This window comes from Rattus norvegicus, chromosome 2 (genome assembly GCF_036323735.1).
Source record: "Rattus norvegicus strain BN/NHsdMcwi chromosome 2, GRCr8, whole genome shotgun sequence".
NCBI classification, from domain to species: Eukaryota; Metazoa; Chordata; class Mammalia; order Rodentia; family Muridae; genus Rattus; species Rattus norvegicus.
This window is the reverse complement of record NC_086020.1, coordinates 117,634,822-117,656,233: the sequence shown is the minus strand read 5'-3', so window position 1 is coordinate 117,656,233 and position 21,412 is coordinate 117,634,822. Positions and strand designations below refer to the sequence as shown.

General features: G+C 41.2%; 1 protein-coding gene across 35 annotated transcripts in view; it reads left to right on the top strand.

Moving 5' to 3' along the window:
- Pex5l (peroxisomal biogenesis factor 5-like) overlaps window positions 1-21,412 on the top strand; it is a 213,574-nt gene that overhangs the window by 180,539 nt on the left and 11,623 nt on the right. For 34 of the 35 annotated variants that reach the window (XM_063281429.1, XM_063281424.1, XM_063281421.1 and 31 more), the window contains 2 exon segments: window positions 19,454-19,570; window positions 20,793-20,936. In XM_063281429.1, the coding sequence (XP_063137499.1) occupies window positions 19,454-19,570; window positions 20,793-20,936 (261 nt within the window). 35 annotated transcript variants of the gene reach the window in all.

Genomic DNA, 21,412 nt, shown 5'->3' with positions numbered 1-21,412 from the left:
TAAATATCTATGTTTCAGTGGTCTTAGGCAACCCCCATGAGAGGGTCATTTGACCCCAAGAGGTTGTGACCCACCGGTTAAGAACTACTGTTCTATGGTGACCTTCTGTGAGAGTAGTTATGAGTGTAGAGGGAGAGGATAGGCATCACCCAGGGTTTCCTGTGAGCAGACTGAGGTGTAGTTGCTGAGCTGGGAGAACAAGATTAGAGTGGAGAATGGAGTACTGGGCTTCAGATAACTAAGCTGTGGCAGGATTTCATGACCCATTGGATATTCAGTTTGGGATCTGAGGAGAGGTCAACGGTTGGAGTTAGAGTCAAGGTTTTTACTTTCCAAAACTCACACAACTTACAGGGACTAAATGAGTTTCTGGCTTCAAGCAAAGAACCTATTAATGTTCCTCTGAGGAAAACTGTTGATCACTATTTGGTCTTCAGCATGCTTGAAGCTTGAGTCAGGTGCCCTGATGATGTGTCAATAGAATCAGTTCTGGAATGACCAAGTTGAATGTACCTGAACAGAAATTCAATTTTCTGAATTCTGAATTTCTTAATATCTCTGATTAAACATTTTGTTTAATTCCTTTATGTTAATAAAATAATGGGAAAATACAAGTGGGAAAAGACTTTATACTAAATAAGAAAAATGAATGTCACTAAAAAACAAAAAGTTTTAAAGATTTTATTAAAGCATTATAAGATAATATTGAAAGAAAAAGTGTCTTGATTTATTAGAAAATTTAGATACAACACATAAAAAGTGCTTGTCTGATATATGACTTGCATCTTTAAAGTCTGATGAGTATAGGATCATTGCCTCTACAAGTCAGGTATAAAGGAAATCCCATCAGAATGACAGATGATTTCTCAATAAAAAAACTCAAAAATTATATCCCAGAAGTCAAACCTAAAGAAAATACTTTTACCTCTTCCTTTCCCCCTTGTATCTCTTTTATTTCTTTCTCTTGTCTTATTGCTTTAGCTCAATACTTCAAGCATTGTGTTGAGTAAATGAGGTAAGGGTGGGCACATGCTACTCATTCTTGATTTTAGAAAATATGATTTTGCCTTTGCTTATTTAGTATGAAATGGAACACAGTGGGACTTTTTAATATGTGTACAGACTTTATTATACTGACATAAACTCCTTCTTTTCCTGATTCTTTTCAAAGTTTTATCAGGAATGGATATTGACTTAATTGAAGGCCTTTTCTGAATCTATTGAGATGATTCTGTAATTTGTTATGTCTTTATGACTTATTTTTTGTGTTCTCATGCACCTTTCTTGTGCATGTGTCCTAATACCTTTATTGAACTGTGTATTTTGAGCCAATGTTGCATTTCTGGCATTAAAAAACTTAGTTGGAAATGGCATGTAACATTTTTAATACAGCTTGTAAGAAATTGAAAAATGGGCTCTTTAATTCTTTCCACAGTCTGTCTGCTATGCTTACTTCTCTCATCGGCCTGAAATAATGCTTCCTGTATTTTGTTTAGGTTTGATGTCTGTGGTATAATGTTTTTAGGCTATTTATGTTGTGGAAAGTTTTGTTTCTTATCCTTCAACTACGGTAGATAGTTTTGCTGGGTATATTACTCTAGGTTGGACATCATGGATTTAGGATTTGGAATGCTGTTAGTCTCTTCTGGCTTTCAAGGTTTCCATTGAGAAATGAATTGCTTTGCTAATGGAATTTTATTCATATGTATCTTGTGTTTTCTCTCTGGTACTTTCAATATACTTCGCTTTTATATATGCTTAATATTTGAACTGTGATGTGCCATGGGAATTTTCTTTCTAGCCTTGTCTATTTGGTGTTCTATGTGTTTCTTGTATCTGTATAGATATAGCTTTCCTTAGTTTGAGGAAGTTTTCTTCTATAATCTTGTTGAAGACTCAGTCTATACCACCAATTTGGGATTCTCCTCCCTCAGCTCTTCCTATAATTCAAAGGTTTGATTTTTCTCATGGTGTGTCACATTTCCAGTGTGTTCCTTTCCTATGTTTATTAAAAAATAATATTCCTTGCTTATTTAGCCTATATCAGTGGTTCTCAACATGTGGTTCATGACCCCTTTGGATGGTCAAATATCAATCAGATATCCTACATATCAGATATTTGCATTATGCTTCATAACAGTAGCAAAATTACAGTTATGAAGTCGCAATGAAATAATTTTATGGTTGTGAGTAACAACAACATGAGGAACTGTATTAAAGTGTTGTAGCATTAGAAAGATTTGAGAACCAATGGTCTAGATCCTCTAGATCCTCTACTTTATCTTCAAGACCTCATAGTCTATCTTCTACTTGATCCATTCTATTTATAAGGCTTTGGTTTTTTCAATTTCGTCTTCATTTCCAGTTGAGTCCTCCTCAATGCTATTATCTTATTGAATTCCATTCTCTAGTCTTAGATTGTCTTCATTATTTCTACCAGCCTAACATTTGTGATTTCTTGGGTATCATTCTCTTTATTGTTTATTCTCTTTAAGTTCTTTCTATATAATTTCATTGAGTTGTTTCTTTGGGTTCTTTATAACCTCCTTGAATTTTTTATTAAGTTCATGATTTTTTTAATTCTGTAACCTATATTTATCTATGTAATTATAATTAAGAAAATATTTCTACAGGACTGATAGAATTCAAAGAGAAGATACTGATCTTTGATATTGTTGGAATTCTTGCCATGAAATATGGACAAGTGCAGGGGTGTTTTGTTTTGTTTTGTTTTGGTAGTTCTGAGTTTGTTCTGAACATAGATTGAGAAAGAAGAGAATATGTGAGACAGCATTAGATCTAGAGGTTGGAATAGTTGTTCCTATGTTCAAGAATACTGGCCTAAAATTTTCTGTTTTCATTGTGTCCTTATCCACTTTTTATCTGGGTATTACTAGCCTCATGGAATAGGTTTGGTAGAGTTACTTATCTTTTGTATTTCAAGGGGCAGTTTGAGGAATATTAATGCTAGGTCTTCTTCAGTGGCTGGGTAGCAATTAACCCATGTTCATTTATTTTGCTGGTAGACTTTCCACTGTAGCTTGGACTCCTTGCTTGTTATGTATCTGTTTAAATAGTTTATACCTTCTTGATTTAATTTTGGTAGTTTATATGTGCCCAGAAATTTATCCATTTCTTCTAGGTTTGGGAAAGTATGCTTTCGAAAATATTTCCTCGTGATACTCTGAACTTCATTGGAATATGTTGTAACATTTACTCCATGTCTCTTATTTTATCAGTTTGGTATTTCTGGTTTTTGACTGGTTTATTTAGATGTTTGTGAATCTTCTTTATCTTGTCAAAGAACCAACTTTCATTTTATTTATTCTTTTATCTGTGTTTCATTAATTCCTACCCTGTTCTTTATTATTTCTTACTGCAAATTTTCTTAGGATTTGACATGCTCTTGTTTTAGGTCATTTATTTAAGATTGCATTGATTTCAAAGTGCTGAAAGCTATGAACTTTCCTCTTAGTTGTGCTGGTACAGTGTATAGTTTCTCTTTAATAAATTCTTTTATTATATTCTCACTAATAAATTCTTCTTTTAGTCCACTATGGTCTGGTGAGACCCAAAACATTATTTTGATATTTTTTATATTTGTTGAGACTTGGTTTGTGGCCTAGAGTATGATCTGTTTTAGAAAAGCTCCCTTGGGCTGCTGGGAGGAATGTGTGATCCATATCAGTTGAAAAGATAATCTGAAGAATGTTCATTCTGCTCCTTAGCTAGAGAATAGAATAATCTGTAGAATGTTCATTCTGCCCCTTAGCTAGATTACTATGTGGAATACAATAGACTCATTCCAAGCTTTCTTTTGCTCACCTATTGCTTTCATGAAGTTTATTCTTTCCTATATTCCCATGATTGTGACTGTCTTTCTTTCTCCTCTGCATATAGCAACCCTTTAAAGCTTTTCTGCAGTGCTCTCTTAGTAGTCATGAACTACTTTAGTTTGTCTTTAGGTGACCCTTTTCTTCACAGAGTTTTAAAATGTTAACTTTGCTGGACAGAAAACTCTTAGTGAACAGTATTTACTTTCACAGCTTAGAATATATCGGCCTGTGCTTTCCAGGCTGTTAGAGTTGTTGGTAAGAGGTCAGATGTTATTCTGATGTGGTTTTGTCTTATAGGCAAGTTGGTGCTTTCCCTTACAGGTTTTCATATTATGTCTTTGATCTATGTTTTTATGTTTTGACTGTAACATGTTGGGAGAGCTCCTTCTCCAGGTGTATCTATTTAGTAGTTCAGTGTCTTTCTCTAGATTTGAAGTTAATTTCCTGCTATGTTATTACTGTATGGAGTCTTTACACTTTTATCTTTTGTGTCAGCTCTGTCTTCTACCCCAAGGACTTTTTGATTTGGTCTCCAGGTCATATTCCAAGGTTCTTAGAAGTTGCAGTCATATTCATTTATTCTTCTTTATTGATGTTGGATGTGGTATTTCCTCAGCCTTGTCTTCCAGTCCACAGTCTGTCTTCTGCTTGAGCTAGTCATTTAGTACTTTACACTCTATTTTTTAGTTGACTCTTGGGATTGTTCATTTGCAACATTGAATATTTATATTTCTTTTTTTCTTTCTTTCTTTCTTAAGTCTGATGGCTTCCTTCTCCAGGTCTTTCTTTGACATCTTTGATCACTCTTATAACTAAAATTTTGAAATCTCAATGTGTCATTTTACCCATTTCAGCATCTTTGGATTCAGCCATTGCCTTTGGGTCTTCTGAGGAGCCATGCTGCTTTGCTTCCAACTTCCTTTCTTCCCCACCCCAGGAAGCCACATTAAAATGCTTTCCTCTTTCCACAGCATTGCACTTCTGTCTCTGCACATGTTGTAGCTCTTCCATCACTCACTGTTTGAGCTTCCTAAGCCCTTCCCTTTTCTCTCATGTCCATTCCAAATAGACATTAACCCCAAATAAACAAGACTGTAGAATGACTGTCTCATCCTGACCCCTTCTTCACCAGTCCCCAAGGGGAAGCTTCCAGTCAATGTCTTCTGACATACACACTTAACACTCACATATCTTTTTGAAGCTATCCTTAATTTAAATATGCTTTAATCCTCTTAACATCTGGAGAGTTGAAAGATTCTGGGGAATTCCCTGTGTGGGAATGGAGTGGGTTTATAGTTTATTTTCACTTAGTTAAAAAGTGAAGCTACAATTAACCCTGCAAACAGCACTTTAATTCTTCAGATGTCATGGCAGCCCAGCATGAATACCATTGACCTTAACATTTCTCTCGAGTCAGCAATGTTCTTCAGCCTCTAAGCATCCTTCTAGAAAACAAATCACCAGTTCTGTGTCCATGAGAGAAAAGAAAATGCAGCTAAAGTCATTTGCTCCCTCAGAACATGAGCAGGGCTGCCTTGTGCATGTCACTTCACACCAACTGTTTGAGTTACCAGCTGGTGGGTGTTCCTGTGGACATTCAAAGTACAGAAGGACAGTTCACCATAAAACATTAACCGCAGCACCCAATTCTGGTCCAATTCTTCACAGGTTATAATGGGGAAAAGAACAGATATTTGGAAATGAGAAAAGGCTTGCCTGATTTGCTGAGATATCCCCTTAAGACAGCCCAAGAAAAGTACCTATCTTCTGCCCTCTAGCCCAGAATGCTTTCCAGTTCCACAGGCAAGTCCTCCCAAGTGGCTGAGAACTGTCCTTTTTAGCTTAATATCTCAAAAACAACACAACGCCCAGAGTCTAGGGTTTGATGTATAGTAAATTTGAGATATATAATCTATTCTCTATTTGATGTCTATAGATTTGAGGTAGTATTTTAGGAACCTAGAATACTTTTTTTTCTTTTTGGAGTATGTGTCCAGTGTGTGTGTGTGTGTGTGTGTGTGTGTGTGTGTGTGTGTTGCTAGAAATCAAATTTGGGGCTTCATGCATACTAGCCAAGCAATGTAAAGCTGATCTATATCTTAGCCTGCTATAAATACATTCTTGCATCCAGATTTTTAGATGTAATTAAGGTAAGTAGAGTTCCCTATAAGAACAGTAAATGAGATCCCAAACCCTAGATGTCCAACCACCTTGTTTTTCTGGATTAGTCTGAGGATGATGGAGAGGAAAAGTAGAGTCAGGCAGACTTCTGCAAGGTTCTCAGTTCTGGGCACATGAACCACTATCTGTGTGAGGCATCTCATCTCTACCTGGTTAGTAGAAACAGGATCCACTTGAGGAATTAAATGAGAGCTTAAGAAAGGGTGTATCTCTGTCAGTTCAGGAAGCCATTTCTCCATGAGGGATTATATGTACTTCCCAGACCTGGGTCTTCTGCAGTGTATGATCTGATGAGAACAAAAGCAAGTTGAAGCTTGCTACCATCCATTGAACTCACCATAACTCAGTATTAAAACACATTCTCACTGATATCACAACTTAGTCCTATGTGAGGTTGCTAGCTCAACAGAACCAACTAGGGGGAGAAAAGCAGCAGGAATGTATTGCCTCATGTTCAGAAATCATTGTTGCCTCCAATGCTTCTTGGCCTCTTCCTACTCTCTAGCCTCAGCATCCTTTAGCTTGTATCAGTTTCATGCATGTCTGCACCCCATTTCACAATGCCTTCTTCCTTCTATATCTCCACCACTCCTAATGTAAATTCTCTCTGTGTCTATATCTCCCTTCATCTGTCAGGACAGCAATTAGATCAGACCCAAAGAATCTCATCTGAACTTGGTTATACCTTCCAAGCCTTCTAATCCAGTAAAACATTGTCTTAATTACTTTTCTCCTTGCTGTGCAAAAAATTATCTGACAAAAGCAACATCAGGATGGGAAAGTTTCTTTCTGTTCACACTTTGAAAGTAAAATCCATCATGGTGGGGAAGTCATGGCAGCAGCAGCCAGAGGCACAGGGTCAGACCACATTCATAGTGAAGAAGCAGAGAGAGAGATGAGGGCAGATGCTTAGCCTCTCTCTGTCTCATTCAGTCAAGGATTCTGGTGCATAGAATGGTACAAACACATTCAGGGTGTATCTCAATGCAAAGGGAAATCTGTCTAGAAGAGCCCTTGCAGGCACAGCCCTCTCCTAGATGTTTTTGGAGATATTGGTAAGATTATTATGTCAATGGCCACCATAAACAGCTTTCTTTTCTATACCTGGAATTCTGGAGCTAAGAGCAACTTTGGACCAGACCAGAACCTCTATGCTTCCTCCTGTGGCTCTGAGCCCTACAGAACAAGACCCACACAATGAGAGTAGAACTAAGACCTCAGCCTTGCATCACTGACTGGGCTTCTTAATGTTCGACATAACCACATGCTCTCATGTTCTACTTTCATGGATTTCTTATAAACTCTTAATGGGAATGTCCAGATGCAAGTACAGTGAGAAAGTCACCAATGCTGGTCCTTCAAAAAAGATTTAGGAGACAGAGGATGGAACTCAAGATAGTTACAGGTCATACTGCTCCTATGTGACCCAAATCTGGTCTTTGAGAAGCATGTTCTCAACCACTCTCTTCACAGGAATGGTCCCTGAATTTAGCTCTTTCATAAGGATTATAATAAGGAGAATATTGGAAAGCCATATATATACAAGCTCCCAAATTAAACATTTAAAAATATACCTTGCCTTGGTCATGGTATTTTACCACAGCAATAAAAAGTAACTAAATCACATAGGCAACCCCTTTTTGATTGGATTCAAGGCCCACGCCATAAGACGGAACCTGACACTGCTAAAGTGGCCAGGAACTGAGACGACATAGGTCATGTGCCTAGGGTAAAACTCCCTAATACTGTTATTCTGCTACAAGAACATAGCGATGTCTGTCTAAGCTTTACCTGCTTTATGTCAGTTGCAGATGAGGCTAACGGCAGGAGTGGGAGGAGTGTCTGCATTTCTACTTATTTTTTGCATCTGTCCATGGTGACATGAATGGAATGGACTCCAGAGAATCTAGTCCAACCATTTCTCTGGATAACTTTATCTTTTTTTACTCACATACAAACCAAGAAACCCCATCTATGCTATGAATGTGGTGTTATCTGCTAGAGCATGAGAAACTACTAGTAAGGACATCCTCTAAGAAGAGTGATTGTCTCTCCCCAGCAGTTACCAACACTACCAGTAACTCCTCAGTAAGGGGTAGGACCTGGAAATCATCTCTCCCATCTATGCTGGAATTTTGATCAGCTTAGGCTTTGTGTAACTAACCTGAGATGGTGTGAGTTCATGATTCTGACTCATGTTTATCCTCGAAACCATAAAAACCACACAGACCACAGTGTACTCTGCACCATACCTAAGCATCCCAAAGGAACTCCATGCATTTATGTCAGATCCAAACTCTATATCACAGTTCTGTTGGCCTTTTCTAATCTCTATCCCAGATCTAATACCTCCATAAGGCTGCTCATTGCTCTCTCTCCCCTCTTTCTCCTCCTCCTTCTGCCTGCCTCACTCTTACTAGCTCGACCTTTCTGTTGTCTCTCTTCTTTCTCTTGTCCTTCCTGCATGAATATCTAATCAAGTACTAAGTCCTATCAATCCTGTGACCTATCTCTCAGATTCACCATTTATCCCCATCTCTGCTGCCTACACCCTACTCTAGTTTCCACTGTCCCTTATATAAACAGTGGGAACAGTTCAAACTAGGCTCACACCAGTGTAGGGAATGCAGGTTCCTGTTTATCCCATTTTTTGCCTCATTCATAGTAATCTTCCTAAAGCACAGACTTAGATAATGATTTTTTTTTCCTTAGAGCAGTCAGAATCCACTCACCTAACTATAAACTTTATAATCTGCACCTTTCTTAGCTCTTCACCCTCAACCCCGACTCCTGCCAGTGTGGTGTCTACACTGCCCCCGCCCCTAATAAAGCATCTGTTCCCAGATGGGCCAGGATGCCTTCCCAGCTTTTGTTTACAGTGTGCCTCCTTCCAGAAATGTTCACTTTGCCCTCTGACCCAGCTAATTTCTGCATGACTCTGGAGTCCCAGCTGACCTTCAGTGTCTCTGACTACTGAACCCCAAGTCCAGCTCAGTTCCTCTCCTTGCTGCCCTTCTCTCTACTCTTACAGCTCTGTACAACTTCTTCTCTGCACCCCACAGCTTCCCTGCAGTGTCTCCTCCTCTGCTGCAGACAGCACCCTTTCTCTATTTCCTTCCTCTGGGTCCCCAAACTCTATCCCTTCTATACCATGTCTCTGCCCCCCAAACCCCACCCTCTGAAGACAGACTCAGCACCTCCCTTCTTCATCACTGCCCTGTGATATAAAACCCTGTCTGCCACAGGGGAAGGCTGGCAGTAAAGTTTGCTGGATATGCAAATTAAATGTAAACAGACACATAATAAATTACTTGGAAGAAATTCTGCCTGTCATACTTTTAAGATTGCCTCAATCAAAGAAAATCTGTACCCAAAAAAATCAATTTAAAAAGACATTAGAAGGCATTAGATTATAGTCTTGTTTCTCTTTTTGAACATGTGTGTCTGGGTTTTCAAACTGTGTCTCTAATTATGTGATGGATCCTGCTTCCACCTGGCAGATCCCACCCCTGCCTGTGGTTATGCAGCTGAAATAGAGGGATGTGGGTCCATGAGACCCTGGCGGATCTGTATTTGTCAGGGTCTATGGAATAGATGCTTACAGAATAAATTTCCTTCTAAGCCAATAGAGTCTTCCACCTGGCATTTTATTGGTCTGGTCATCTGCTGTTTTGAAACTAGGAACAGCCAAGAAGCTAAGCACAATGTCTAGTACCCTTGGCAGAGAAAATGTTTCTTTAATTCTGTCCAAATTAAGCCTCACAGACCAATAAATCAATACACAGGGAGAATGTGTGATGATTTGGGCCATCTGGAAATGTTCTGAAGCCTCAGTGGCCGTAAAGAGAGAGCTAAGACACCTAGCTCCATAATCTCCAGACACAGCCAGACACCAGTTCAAGGTAAAGGGGGCGTGTCCATATTCCACCACCAAACAGGGCCTGAGTGTTCTGCATAGCTCACCATCCTGGCTTGCAGAAAGCCATCTTGAGCCACCTTCAGATCCAAGCTTCAGAAATCACAGGCTAAATTCAGGTTCTGTTTTCACATCTGGGCAGCCAAGTCTTGAGGAAAAAAGAAAGAAATGGGGCTGAGAGATAACTCAATCATAATACCTGTAGGAAAAAACCACCCAGCATGAGAACCACAGGAAGCTGGGCACACTGGCACACGCTTGTATTCCCAGTGCAGTAGAGGCAGAGACAACTCATATCTCAAGATTCACTGGCTGGACAGTCTAGCCTAATAGGAGAAGTCCATGTCCATTGAAAGACCTGTCCCACAAAATGACAATTCCAAGGCTGACCTCATGCCTTCATGGGTATATTCACATATGAGCACACACAGAGAAAGGTAACAAGGAAGAGAGATTGTCACGATAACAGTATATGCAACCAACCACACAACAAGTATAGGGGTGTGTGTGTGTGTGTGTGTGTGTGTGTGTGTGTGTGTGTGTGTGTTTGGACTTTTCCTGACAAAATGACAGAGTCATTTCTATGGGGAGTAAGGGAGGGCTACTATTTGATTTTAATTTTGGTTTCTTTTTACTTTGTCTTTTTCAAATGATACCTTTTATTCCTTGAAAGTTTCATACATTTATACAATGTAAAGTGGTCATCTCTGTACACTGCCAATGCTTTCCTCAAACTCCCCCTACTGCCCTGTCCCTTCTCTATCCTAATTTCATGTGCTTTTTTTATCACCAATAACCTAAGAACTGGTGCTGCCCATGTCTACATGGTATACAGTCACCCACAGTAGCACATAGCCAGAGGAGAACGACTGTCCTTCCACAGACATTGACTGCAAAAACTCCCCCATGAGAGCTGGGGCCTTAGGCCCTGCCTCAATCTTGTAAAGTTCTTGTGCAGGTACCACACCCTCTATGACTTGCTGCATGCAACGTCCATACCATCTCCAGAAACTGTCATTCCAGTCTCATCCCTGTCCGGTGGCTCTGAAGTTAACTCTTCTCCAACGTTCCCAGAGGCTTGGGTGGTAGAGGTTGATATAGGTGACTCAGTCTCAGTTGAGCCCTCAACTTTAAAAAGTTGTGAGTCTCTGTAGTGACTGCCTCCTACTACAAAAGAAGCTTCTCCCATCAAAGTTAAGAGTAGCACAAATCTATTGTATTGTAACAGCCAGGGTCCAGCACTGGGTAAGACCCCTGATGTCTTTTCTCCTCCATCACCCTGAATAGCACCTTCTGGCTGCCAGCCAGCAGGGAGAGAATTCCCTGCTTGGTTCAAGATTGATTTATGTCTTTCCCTGCCTCCAAGTGGTATCTTCACCAATGAAGCTGTACCGTCTAGTTATGGCGGGCAGCCAAGAGCAACAGCAAGAGTTGGTATTTCGTTGGATGTTTCTGGGTCCTTAATAATCCATGTCTTCTGGGCTCTTGGTTGCCTACCTACACAGGGTCCTTTGTTCAAACTCCTTATATAGATATATTCACAGGTGAGGATTTCCATAGGCTTCCTTTGTATCCTTAGCTTTGGCTAAGTTACTCCCCGCCTTTCCCACTTCCCAACCCCCCCATACCCACTTAAACCCTAACTCAAGTAAAGCCCCATCGCCTCCCATATCACCTGTGCTCTCCTGTCCCCTCTAGTTGAATGTCTCCCTGGGTTGGAAGATCGTAGATAGATTTTCATGTCGTTTTCTTCATGCATCTTTCTGCAGCACCTCATTCCCGTTCCCCACCCTCCCCTTGCTTCCTACTCCAGCATTCTCCCTCTCAGCTTTCATTTACCTGTAGTTAGCTGTCCTCTGTCCCTCTGTGACCTGTTGCCAACTTCCACATGTACTCCAGTTAAAGGTACAAAACGGAAGAGTGAAAATTAGGATCCATGCATTAGAAAGAACATTGCATATTTATATTTTTCTTTCTGAACCTGGATGACCTCTGACAATATTACTTTTCCAGTTCCATCCATTTGCCTGCAGATTTAAGCATATAATTTTCCTTCACTGAAGAGCAATATTCCATTATGTGTACGTTTTCCCTGTCCTCTCATAAACTGATGGGTATCTTGGTTGATTCCATTCCTTTGCTGTTGTAAACTGAGCTGCAATGAACTGGATGTTCAAGTGTCTCAGGATGTAAAGTCTGTCTGGTCCATGCCCAGGATTAACGGGATTTGGTCACATGGTAGTTCTCTTCTTACATTTTAAAGGACCCCCCTGAAAATGATTTCTTTACAGATGTATTGATTTGCAGCCCCACCAACAGTGAAGAAGAACTTACCTTCCTCTACTGGCTCTCTAACATCTGTTGTAAGGTTTCTTGACGACAGCCATTCTGACTGTGGTGAGATGGGATGTCTAAATGATTTTAATCTGCATTTCCCTGACAGCTCAAGGACGTTGATCAGTTTCTAAACCGTCTCCAGGCCGTTTACCTCTCTTCTTTTGAGAACTTTCTGTCCAGTTTCATACATCATTTTAATTGCATGGCTTGTCTTCTTTATGTTTACTTTTCAAAATATCTTGCATAGTCTAGACACAAATCCCTGTCTGACAGATACATAGTAAAGATTCTCTCCCCTTCTGTGGGTTGCCCCTTCGCCCAATTGACAGTTTTGAAGTTCACGAGATCCCATTTTGTCAGCTGTTGGTCGGACTCTGTGCACCGCAGGAGTCTTCTTCAGGAGGTTGGTACTTTGAGTGCTGGAGCCACCACATTCTGCTCTTGCAGAAGACCCAGGTTCTGGTCAATGACATGATGACTCGCCATCCATCACTGCAGTCCCAGGGAGCTGATGCCCCCTCCTGCCTACTGGGGGTACTGCACACACAGTGCATAGATAAAAATGAAGGCAAAATACAATGTACATTTTTTAATTGCCTTTTAAAAAGAACATATAGGTTGGCCCACATTCCCTATTTTAACATCTGGCAGCTTTGTAGTATCAGGTCTTATGTTAAGTTCCTTTATTTGTTTGGAGTTCATTTTGTTCAAGGTGAGAGATAAGACCAAGCTTTATTTTCTGCATGTAAAAAAAAACAAAAAACAAAAAAAAAAACTAGGTTTCCCAGCACCATATTGACAATGTTATCTTTTCTTTCTGTCAAAAGTCACATGGCTATAGTCGCATAGACTTATAACTGAGCCTTCTATTTTGTTTTTAGACCAGTGTCATGCAGTTTTTAATACTATGACTTAGTTCTTAAAAATTCAAAAGGGATAGGGAAAAATATTCTACATTATTATACCTAAATTAGAATTAAATATAGAAATTCTGTGTTCTTTGTGATCCTTCTAACCAAGTGGTCCTTCTGATGGCTTATCCTTCATGAAAAGAACAGGAATAAGGAGAAGCTGGCCTCTCCCTGCACCCTGACAGGTAGCTGTACTAGAAGCCACCTCTGAGCACTGTGAAGGTCACACCTAGGGTTCTAGGCTGCTCTAACCTCAGAGCTGCCCCTCTCAGCCACTTTTCCTGAAATAGAGCAACATCTCTGTGCTATTAGCTTTTCAGGCCCTGATCAGTCACTGAAGTTACCATTTGTCGACTACCAGAATAGTTCCTTTATCATAGCTCTTCTCCTGGTAAAGTTATTTTAAATGTTATATTCAAAACAACAATAAAAGTTTTCAAAAACACTGTGGGGGAAGAAAGGCCAGAAGCTGCTGAGAAATGCCAGTACACTAAATAGTAACTTTTTCATGTTCTTTGTCCATCCTGCATACATAATTATATATGTTTGCAGAGGCTATTTTGAATAACTGGTTACTATTGAAAAGCTGAGTATTATCAAATGATTTGTCTTCTCAAAAATAGGCAAGGTTTATTTTCATTTCCACCTCCACATTCTGGGCATTTTTTAAGCTGAATTCCAAAAACTGTGAACACACACACACACACACACACACACACACACACACACACACTTGCCCCATTTATGCATATACACACAAGCATGAGCACGCATATCCTCACATACAGGTACACACATATTTGTATACATATAACACACACATGCACAGTACATATCTCAAGCCATCAACATAGAATGTCTAAGCAGAAAGAATTCAGAGCTATAAAATTGCTCCAGAGTCTAGAAAAAAGGCTCAGTCAGTAAGTTTGCCTGTCAGTCAAACAAGAGATCCTGAGAGGTCGTCTGAGCAATGAAAAGCTGGGTACCACAGCACACACCTGTGATCCCAGTGCTGGGGAGGCAGAGGCCTGGGATTCTTGGTGCTCTCTGGATAGCCAGCCTAGCTGAGCAAGTAAGAAACACCATTCCCCAAAATCGGGTTGACAGCAACTGAGGAAGACATTGGACATCAATCAGCCTCCAACTCCCACATTCACACATGTACACATAACACACATACACCATACATAGTCTATACAATACAGTCTATAGCATACATACAAATACCTAAACACACCATATATATGTATACACAAGCCTTGCACACATGCATGACTTCAGAGAAGATGAAGAAGAAGGAGAAGAAGGAGAAGGAGAAAAGGAGGAGAGGAGGAGGAGGAGGAAGAGGAGGAGGAGGAGGAGGAAGAGGAGGAGGAGGAGAAGGAGGAGGAGGAGGAGGAGGAGGAAAGGAGAAGGAGGAGGAGGAAGGAGGAGGAGGAGAAGGAAAAAGAGGAGAAGGAGGAGGAGGAAGGAGGAGGAGGAGAAGGAGGAGGAGGGAGAAAACTGACACATTACGAGGTCTTTGAAGACACTGTGGAATAGAATTGAAACAATTAAGCTTTCTTTAAAAAACAAACCACCAAAATAAAATGCTTGCTAGCAATTTTTAAAAACTGGGATATTCTGAAAAGTACAAGAAAAGACTATGGAGCAAATTCCTCCTAATCTTGTCTCATAAAGCATTGCTGCTGGCACACTGATCTGCAGCCATTCTCCCTGTAGCCTGTTCTCCCAGCACTGGGGAACGTTACACACGTCAAGTGTTTATGATGCTATTCATAAACATGGTTTTAATTGCTACTTAACAGCACATTCAAGAGGCTCTGCTGTAATTTCCTTAACCTTGCTCTTAGTTCTTAAATAATTAGGTGGAAAACAAAGATTTAAATGGAAAGGAGGGTCTAGAAGAGGAATAGGTATTTATAGGAAATTAAATCAGCAAACAACATATAGCAGAGAGACTGGCGTTCTGGGGTTGTAAAACCTATTTTATTGCACTCTCTTTTTTCTCAAGGATATAAAAATACAATGAATACATTTATCATAATGTTTAAATTATTTTGAGAGTTTTATCTATGCATACAATGTATTTGCATCATATTGGCCTTCCTTCCTCTCTATAACCCATCAGCCCTTCCCAATTCCAGGTGCTTTTTTTTTTTTTTAATGGCCCGCTGCTTCTTGTTCATGCTGGTGAGTATAGGGCCACCCACTGGAACACAGGCTACCTACTAGGAACCATACCCCTAATGGATACTAACTCTTGGACCCCAGCAGCCATCAACTCTTCACAGCTCCTCAGTTAGGAGCTGGGGCTGGTGAGCTTCTGCTTCCTTCATGCGGGACGATGGACAGGTTGATCTTAGCTGTCAGCCACAGTTGCCTTGGGCTCGTGGGTGCAGTGGCCCCATCATGTCTGGAAGATAGTGTTTCTCTCCAGTCCTCTCCAACTTCTTCTGTCTCTTACAGTCCTTCCACCCCCTCCTCCAAAATAGTCCCTGAGCCTTGGGAGTGGGTCTGTGATACAGATCTCCCACTTGTGGCTGACATCCACAAACATCCACTAAAACCATTGATATCATTCTTATCAGAACAATTCAACCACATTTCTATTGTATCCTCATTTCAAGAATAAAGAATACCCAGAGAGAACTTGCAGACAATCATATGTGGAATAAGGAATTACCCCATGTCTGTCTGAAGGGTCCTCTGTTTTCCTAATCACTATACTGTATAACCCAGGTTGGCTTTTGAATATATTCTGTAGATATCATTAGAAGGTCGTTAAAATGGAAACAAATTCCAAACAATTACTCTAGTGGATTTTAACAGCTTTTCAATTGTTGTGACAAGAACCCATGATCAAGACAGCTTATAGAATTGTTTATTTTGGGACTTACAGTTTCAGAGGGTCAGACTCCATGACCATCACGGAAGGGAGCATGGCAGCAGGCAGATAGGCATGGTACTGGAACAGTAGCTGAGAGCTAACATCTTGATCCAGCAAGAGGCCAAGAGAGCTAACTGGAATTGAGATGGGCCTTTTTAAACCTCAAAGCCCACCTCACCCAGTGACACACCTCCTCCAACAAGACCACACCTCCTTATGGGTTCCACCAACTGGGGACCATTAGCATGAGCCAATAGGAACCATTCTTCAAACCACTACTTGGTATAAGCAGAATTCATTTGTTACACGCCAATTCTGGAAACAAAAAAAAAAAAAAAAGTCCACTAAAAGCCCAGAACAGCCAAGGAAATCATCAGTAAATAAAATCCCTTGGTCATGTCTAAAATGTTTAAAATTCAAATATGTTGGAGGTTTTTCTCGACTTCATTAAAAATGGGGCAGGGAGCTGTGTTAACTGCAGCTATGGCAGTAACGTCTGGGATCTGAGATTGAGTGGATTGATGACACTAAAAGTATTCTGTAATTAAATGAAAACCATGCTCTGCAGCTTAATTAGTCTGCTGTGACTTAGTTTAAGTGGAAACAGTAAATCTTACCGAATTCATTAAATGGGAGACAGCAAGCCCCACCTCACCTGAAGTTTGATTTCCTAGGGAGGTAGGATTTACACACATACTCCTCTAGTGTGGGACATGGGAAAGGTGACCCAGCTGTACATAGTATGGAAGCCCTTTATCTTCCATTCAGATTACAGAGGGCTTCAAGTCCTAGGGACTCTCGAGAGGGTGAGTGGCTAACTTTCTAGGAATGTGAAGGCACTGGCCTCTCAAATGGCTGGACAGAGTGAAGGGAGTTAGCACGGCATTGTAAGGTTCCCTTGGTAGGATCTTCTTTTCTACAGACTAATGAAACCTGCATCTTCGAGATAAGTTTTTTCCATAATTGTTAGTATTTGATCATAATCAGGCTTAACAGGGCTTAAAAGAGGGAAAGCAATTTATTTGGGGGCTTTGTTGTTTCATGTTATTGACTAATTACAAGAGCAAACCATACCCATCACAGAAAATTCAAGAAATCATTCAATAGTGAAGCAAGAACTCGTCCCCTCCATTAGCTTCTCCATCCTTTGTTAACATTCCAGTGTGCTGCCTCGTGTTTCCCAGGCCTGCTGCTGTTTGACAGTCTCCTGTTTGCACATCTTGGTGTCTACTAGGAAAACACCTTAAAAGGAAACTCTAACTTTCATCCCCAACCTTAGCCTGTACACTGTTCCCTTTGCTTACATCTCAGACATTGTCAGTCCACCTGCTGCTTCCGTGAGGGAAGGCCTCTGCAAGGCAGAACCCATTTCTGTGGTAGGAATGAATGTTCCAGAACTGACAGAGAGGATATAAAAACCTGCTGCTTATTCAGTAGCTTGGGGTACATCACACTGGCTGACTCTTAGTCCCTAAATGCTCGGGTTCAAGATAAATACATTGTGATGATCATTCAGACAACTTTTAAGAAGAGCTCTCATGTCAGGTTTGTACTGTCCTTGGAGGCCAGCAGGATGAAAAGGAGGTTGCCCTCAGCCAGGGTTATGGTGGATCAGCAAATCACCAGACTTAAAGTTCTAAAGCTGTTTGAGGAAAAGCCTGAATCTCAGCTCCAGACTGAAGTGCCCAGGGGATACCTCCAACTGCTTCATATGGTTTAAAGAAAACAGGATGCCTTTCAAGCATCCGGGGAGTGACACAGCTGGTCACAAAATCTGGGTGGCTAACTCAGTGCTGGGGAACAAGGATCTTCCCACTATTAACAGCCATGGGGCCCAACCTGATCCCCAGAAGTTCAGCATCTCTCTCTTTCCCTGCCAATGAGAATCAGGGTTCCAACCACTGCACCCCTCTTCCCTTACTCATGATTCTGAGGTGAAACAGGTATGGCAGGAATTATCAGAAGGTGTGCACCAGCATCCCTCATGCCAGAACCCACAGTCTTCATCTTTCTCTACTCCTGAGAAGTACCACTCTTGCTCTCATGACTCCTAGGTCCTTTGAGAGACTCACTCCTTTCTACTTGCTCTGGACACCTGAAGTACTCTCTCTGGGCTTAAAATCACCAAAACCAACCAGGGCAGCTAGCACAGACAGCTCTGCCTGAGTTGAGGAGCCCACATGGTCCTTCATGAAGAAAGAGGGTGGTGAATGACTGGCCTTCCCTGATAGGACATGAATAGGAAAGTTAAAAGGAAAACCATATACACTGACATAAGTCACATTTCTACAGAAAGGACAAAGGCGCATAGGCAAGCATGGGGTTCTCCCGTCCTGCACCAGGAGGTAAAGCTTGATATAAGCAGATGATCCTGGCTGGCCTTGGAAGTCAATGGGACTCCCTCACCAGAGCAATGAACTCAGGCTCCCTGCCCTCCTAGTGTGGTGCTCAGCCTACAGTAAGGTTAATTCTCCTTGTTTGTGCCCAGGCAGCCCAAGAGAGCTATTCCAATTCTTTATATTCTAGGAGCAACTCAGGTTCAGGCCTCCCTTCTTAAACTACATCTGCTACCACATTTGAAACTGTCTCTAAGTGCAGGGGTACCCAATTTAGGATAGCTTAATATAATAGAGTTTAACTTCACAATGGTGTAGAAGGGGCATCCATTCAATATGAATTGAATTTCCAATTTTGACCTTCACCTGGCTGTCAATACGCAGTAGGGCTCCCCTCACCGTGCTGATCAGCACTCACCAGTCAAGCACACAACTGCAGAAGTAAACCCTGCAGTGGGCTGTGTCATTAAGGCACAATGCTCAGTAGATTGGGTTCATTAACTCATTAACGTCTGTTTATAGTATCTTCAACTTGCTGTGAATTTATTTCATGATAGCACCATCAACCGAGGAGCAACCATGGTGAAATGTTAGCTGATTTATTGGTATGGACAGTGTTCATGGTTATTTTTGTGCTGGAGAAAATCACAGCTGAGGCTGGGAATGTGGCTCAGTTGGCAGAGTGCTTGCCTAGAATGGGCAAAACCCTGGGTTTGATCTCCAGCACCACATACACCCAATGTGTTGCACACGATCTCAACACTTAGGAGTTGGAGATAGGAAAATCAAAAGTTCAAAGTCCTCCTCTGTTACATATAAAGTTTGAGGCTAGCCTGGAGTACAAGGAGACCCTGTCTCAAACAAACAAACCAAAAGTCAGAGCTAATCCACTTTGACCACTGGGTACCCTGCAGAAGATCTGCCTGCTGCTGGGCCGGCCCACCTCTTCCTCCCATTTGATCTACAAGGGAAACTGTATCTCTAGGAACAAACCAGGCAAACACTGTGGATTCTCAGTTCATTCCTCTGTTTCTCCTGCTTCTTAGTCAGATACGGAGTTCTGGGATAAGATGCAGGCAGAATGGGAAGAAATGGCCCGGAGGAACTGGATATCGGAGAACCAGGAAGCTCAGAACCAAGTCACCGTCTCAGCCAGCGAGAAGGTAACGCTCACATTAAAAATGCACTCATGTGTACATATATGTGCACTTGAGAACACACAAATATGCATGAACACACATGTATGGACATATGTACATATACACGCATACAATTTATTGATAAAATTTACCTCATGGTTTAGGGATATGAATATTCAGTCCTGGATAATGGTCGCATGACATTTTTCTCAATGTAGCAAATACTTGTATAGCATGTACTTTGCCCCAGGTATGTGTCAAACATCTCTGACTTTAGGGAATCTACAGTCAACAGTGCTATTCAAAATGTCTGTTTACAATGATCTCTGTCCCTCAAAACATAAATTTTAAAAGTAACTTCCTTTCCCACGAAGTAAAAATCAGATCTAAGTAAGGAAGACCCTGTGGTTCACCAGACGCTAGGCTATAATCCACACATGAGACCCGACCTGGCCCATCACCCTGTGAACAGACAGATCTTCTGGCTTTTGACAGTGTTTCTCCTTTCCAAGCACCTGTGGAAGATGAAGGCCGCCATGGTACTTCATCAACAGTTGTGTTTGTGTCACTCAAACCAAAAGGATTTTATGAGATTTTGTGCCAGTTGGTCAGCAACAAATGATGGTGTCGAATATTAAAGGGGATATTTTAGGCCGAAAGGAAATCAGCTGCATGTGTATGGTCTGAAACCAGTCCATGGCCTTTCTCTAAAGCATTCGTTCTTCAGTCTAGCACAAAGTAAGAAACAAAGGCAAACAAATCCAGAGGCATGAAGTTTTCACTGTAGTTTTATGTGAAAACAAAAATTCACCTTTGAGACAGTGGTTTGTTTTGTAGCCCAGGCTGACTGCAAACACAGGGTGATGCCCCTACCTATCTCCATTGTTCAGAATTCTAAGTATCAGCCGCCATGACACTCAATTTTTTTAAGTAACCAAAATGTCCATCAATCAGAATGGCTAATTAATGATCACATACCTATTAAATAATTTTGGATGTCAAAGGAAGACCACAGTCCAAAACCAAGCAGAGCCAAATTTGTAGACTGAGTGTGGGCCTTTTGCCTAATGGGCCTATGCATAAAAAAATCCTAGATGAGTGTTGGCACATTTTGTGTTAGATCTTTTTAAAAGATGCTATTTCAGTAAGAGCACCTGTAACCCCCATGAGGCAACAAGTCGTTCAGGGATTTACTGGATGTAAGAAGACGTGGAACGGTCATGCTGTGGCCTCTTCTGTGTCACAGGGTTATTACTTTCACACTGAAAATCCCTTCAAGGACTGGCCTGGAGCATTTGAAGAAGGCTTAAAAAGACTGAAGGAAGGGGACCTGCCCGTCACCATCCTGTTCATGGAAGCAGCGATCCTTCAGGACCCTGGAGACGCTGAGGTGGCATTGCCCTTCACTCTGTCCATACTGGGATAGTGCCCATGTGTGCTAAGGGGTCAGAATGAGACGGGGCACTGCAGGGTGCATCTTCAAGGTTTACAGAGATCCACTTGGCTTGGGCTGATCGTGTTAGAACTCGATATGTTGCCTGCTCTCCAACTGAGCTGCTCATCTTTGAGATCCAGAGCCCCTAAAGATAAAAATTGAGGACAGAAAACACAGAGATAGCCAACTTGGTGCATACCTTTCATCCTAACACAGGTAGAGCAGAGGCAGGCAGAGCTCTGTGAGTTCAAGGCCTGCCTGATCTACATAGGAAGGTCTAGGCCATCCAGGGCCTCATGAAACCACTCAGCCTTTAAAAAAGAAAAGAAAAGAAGAAAAAGAAAAAACAGCAAGCATGAGGCTCAGCCTGTGGTTTTTAGGAAGGAATATGGCTTTTGTCTGGGTCTCAAGTCACACCATATATCACCCTT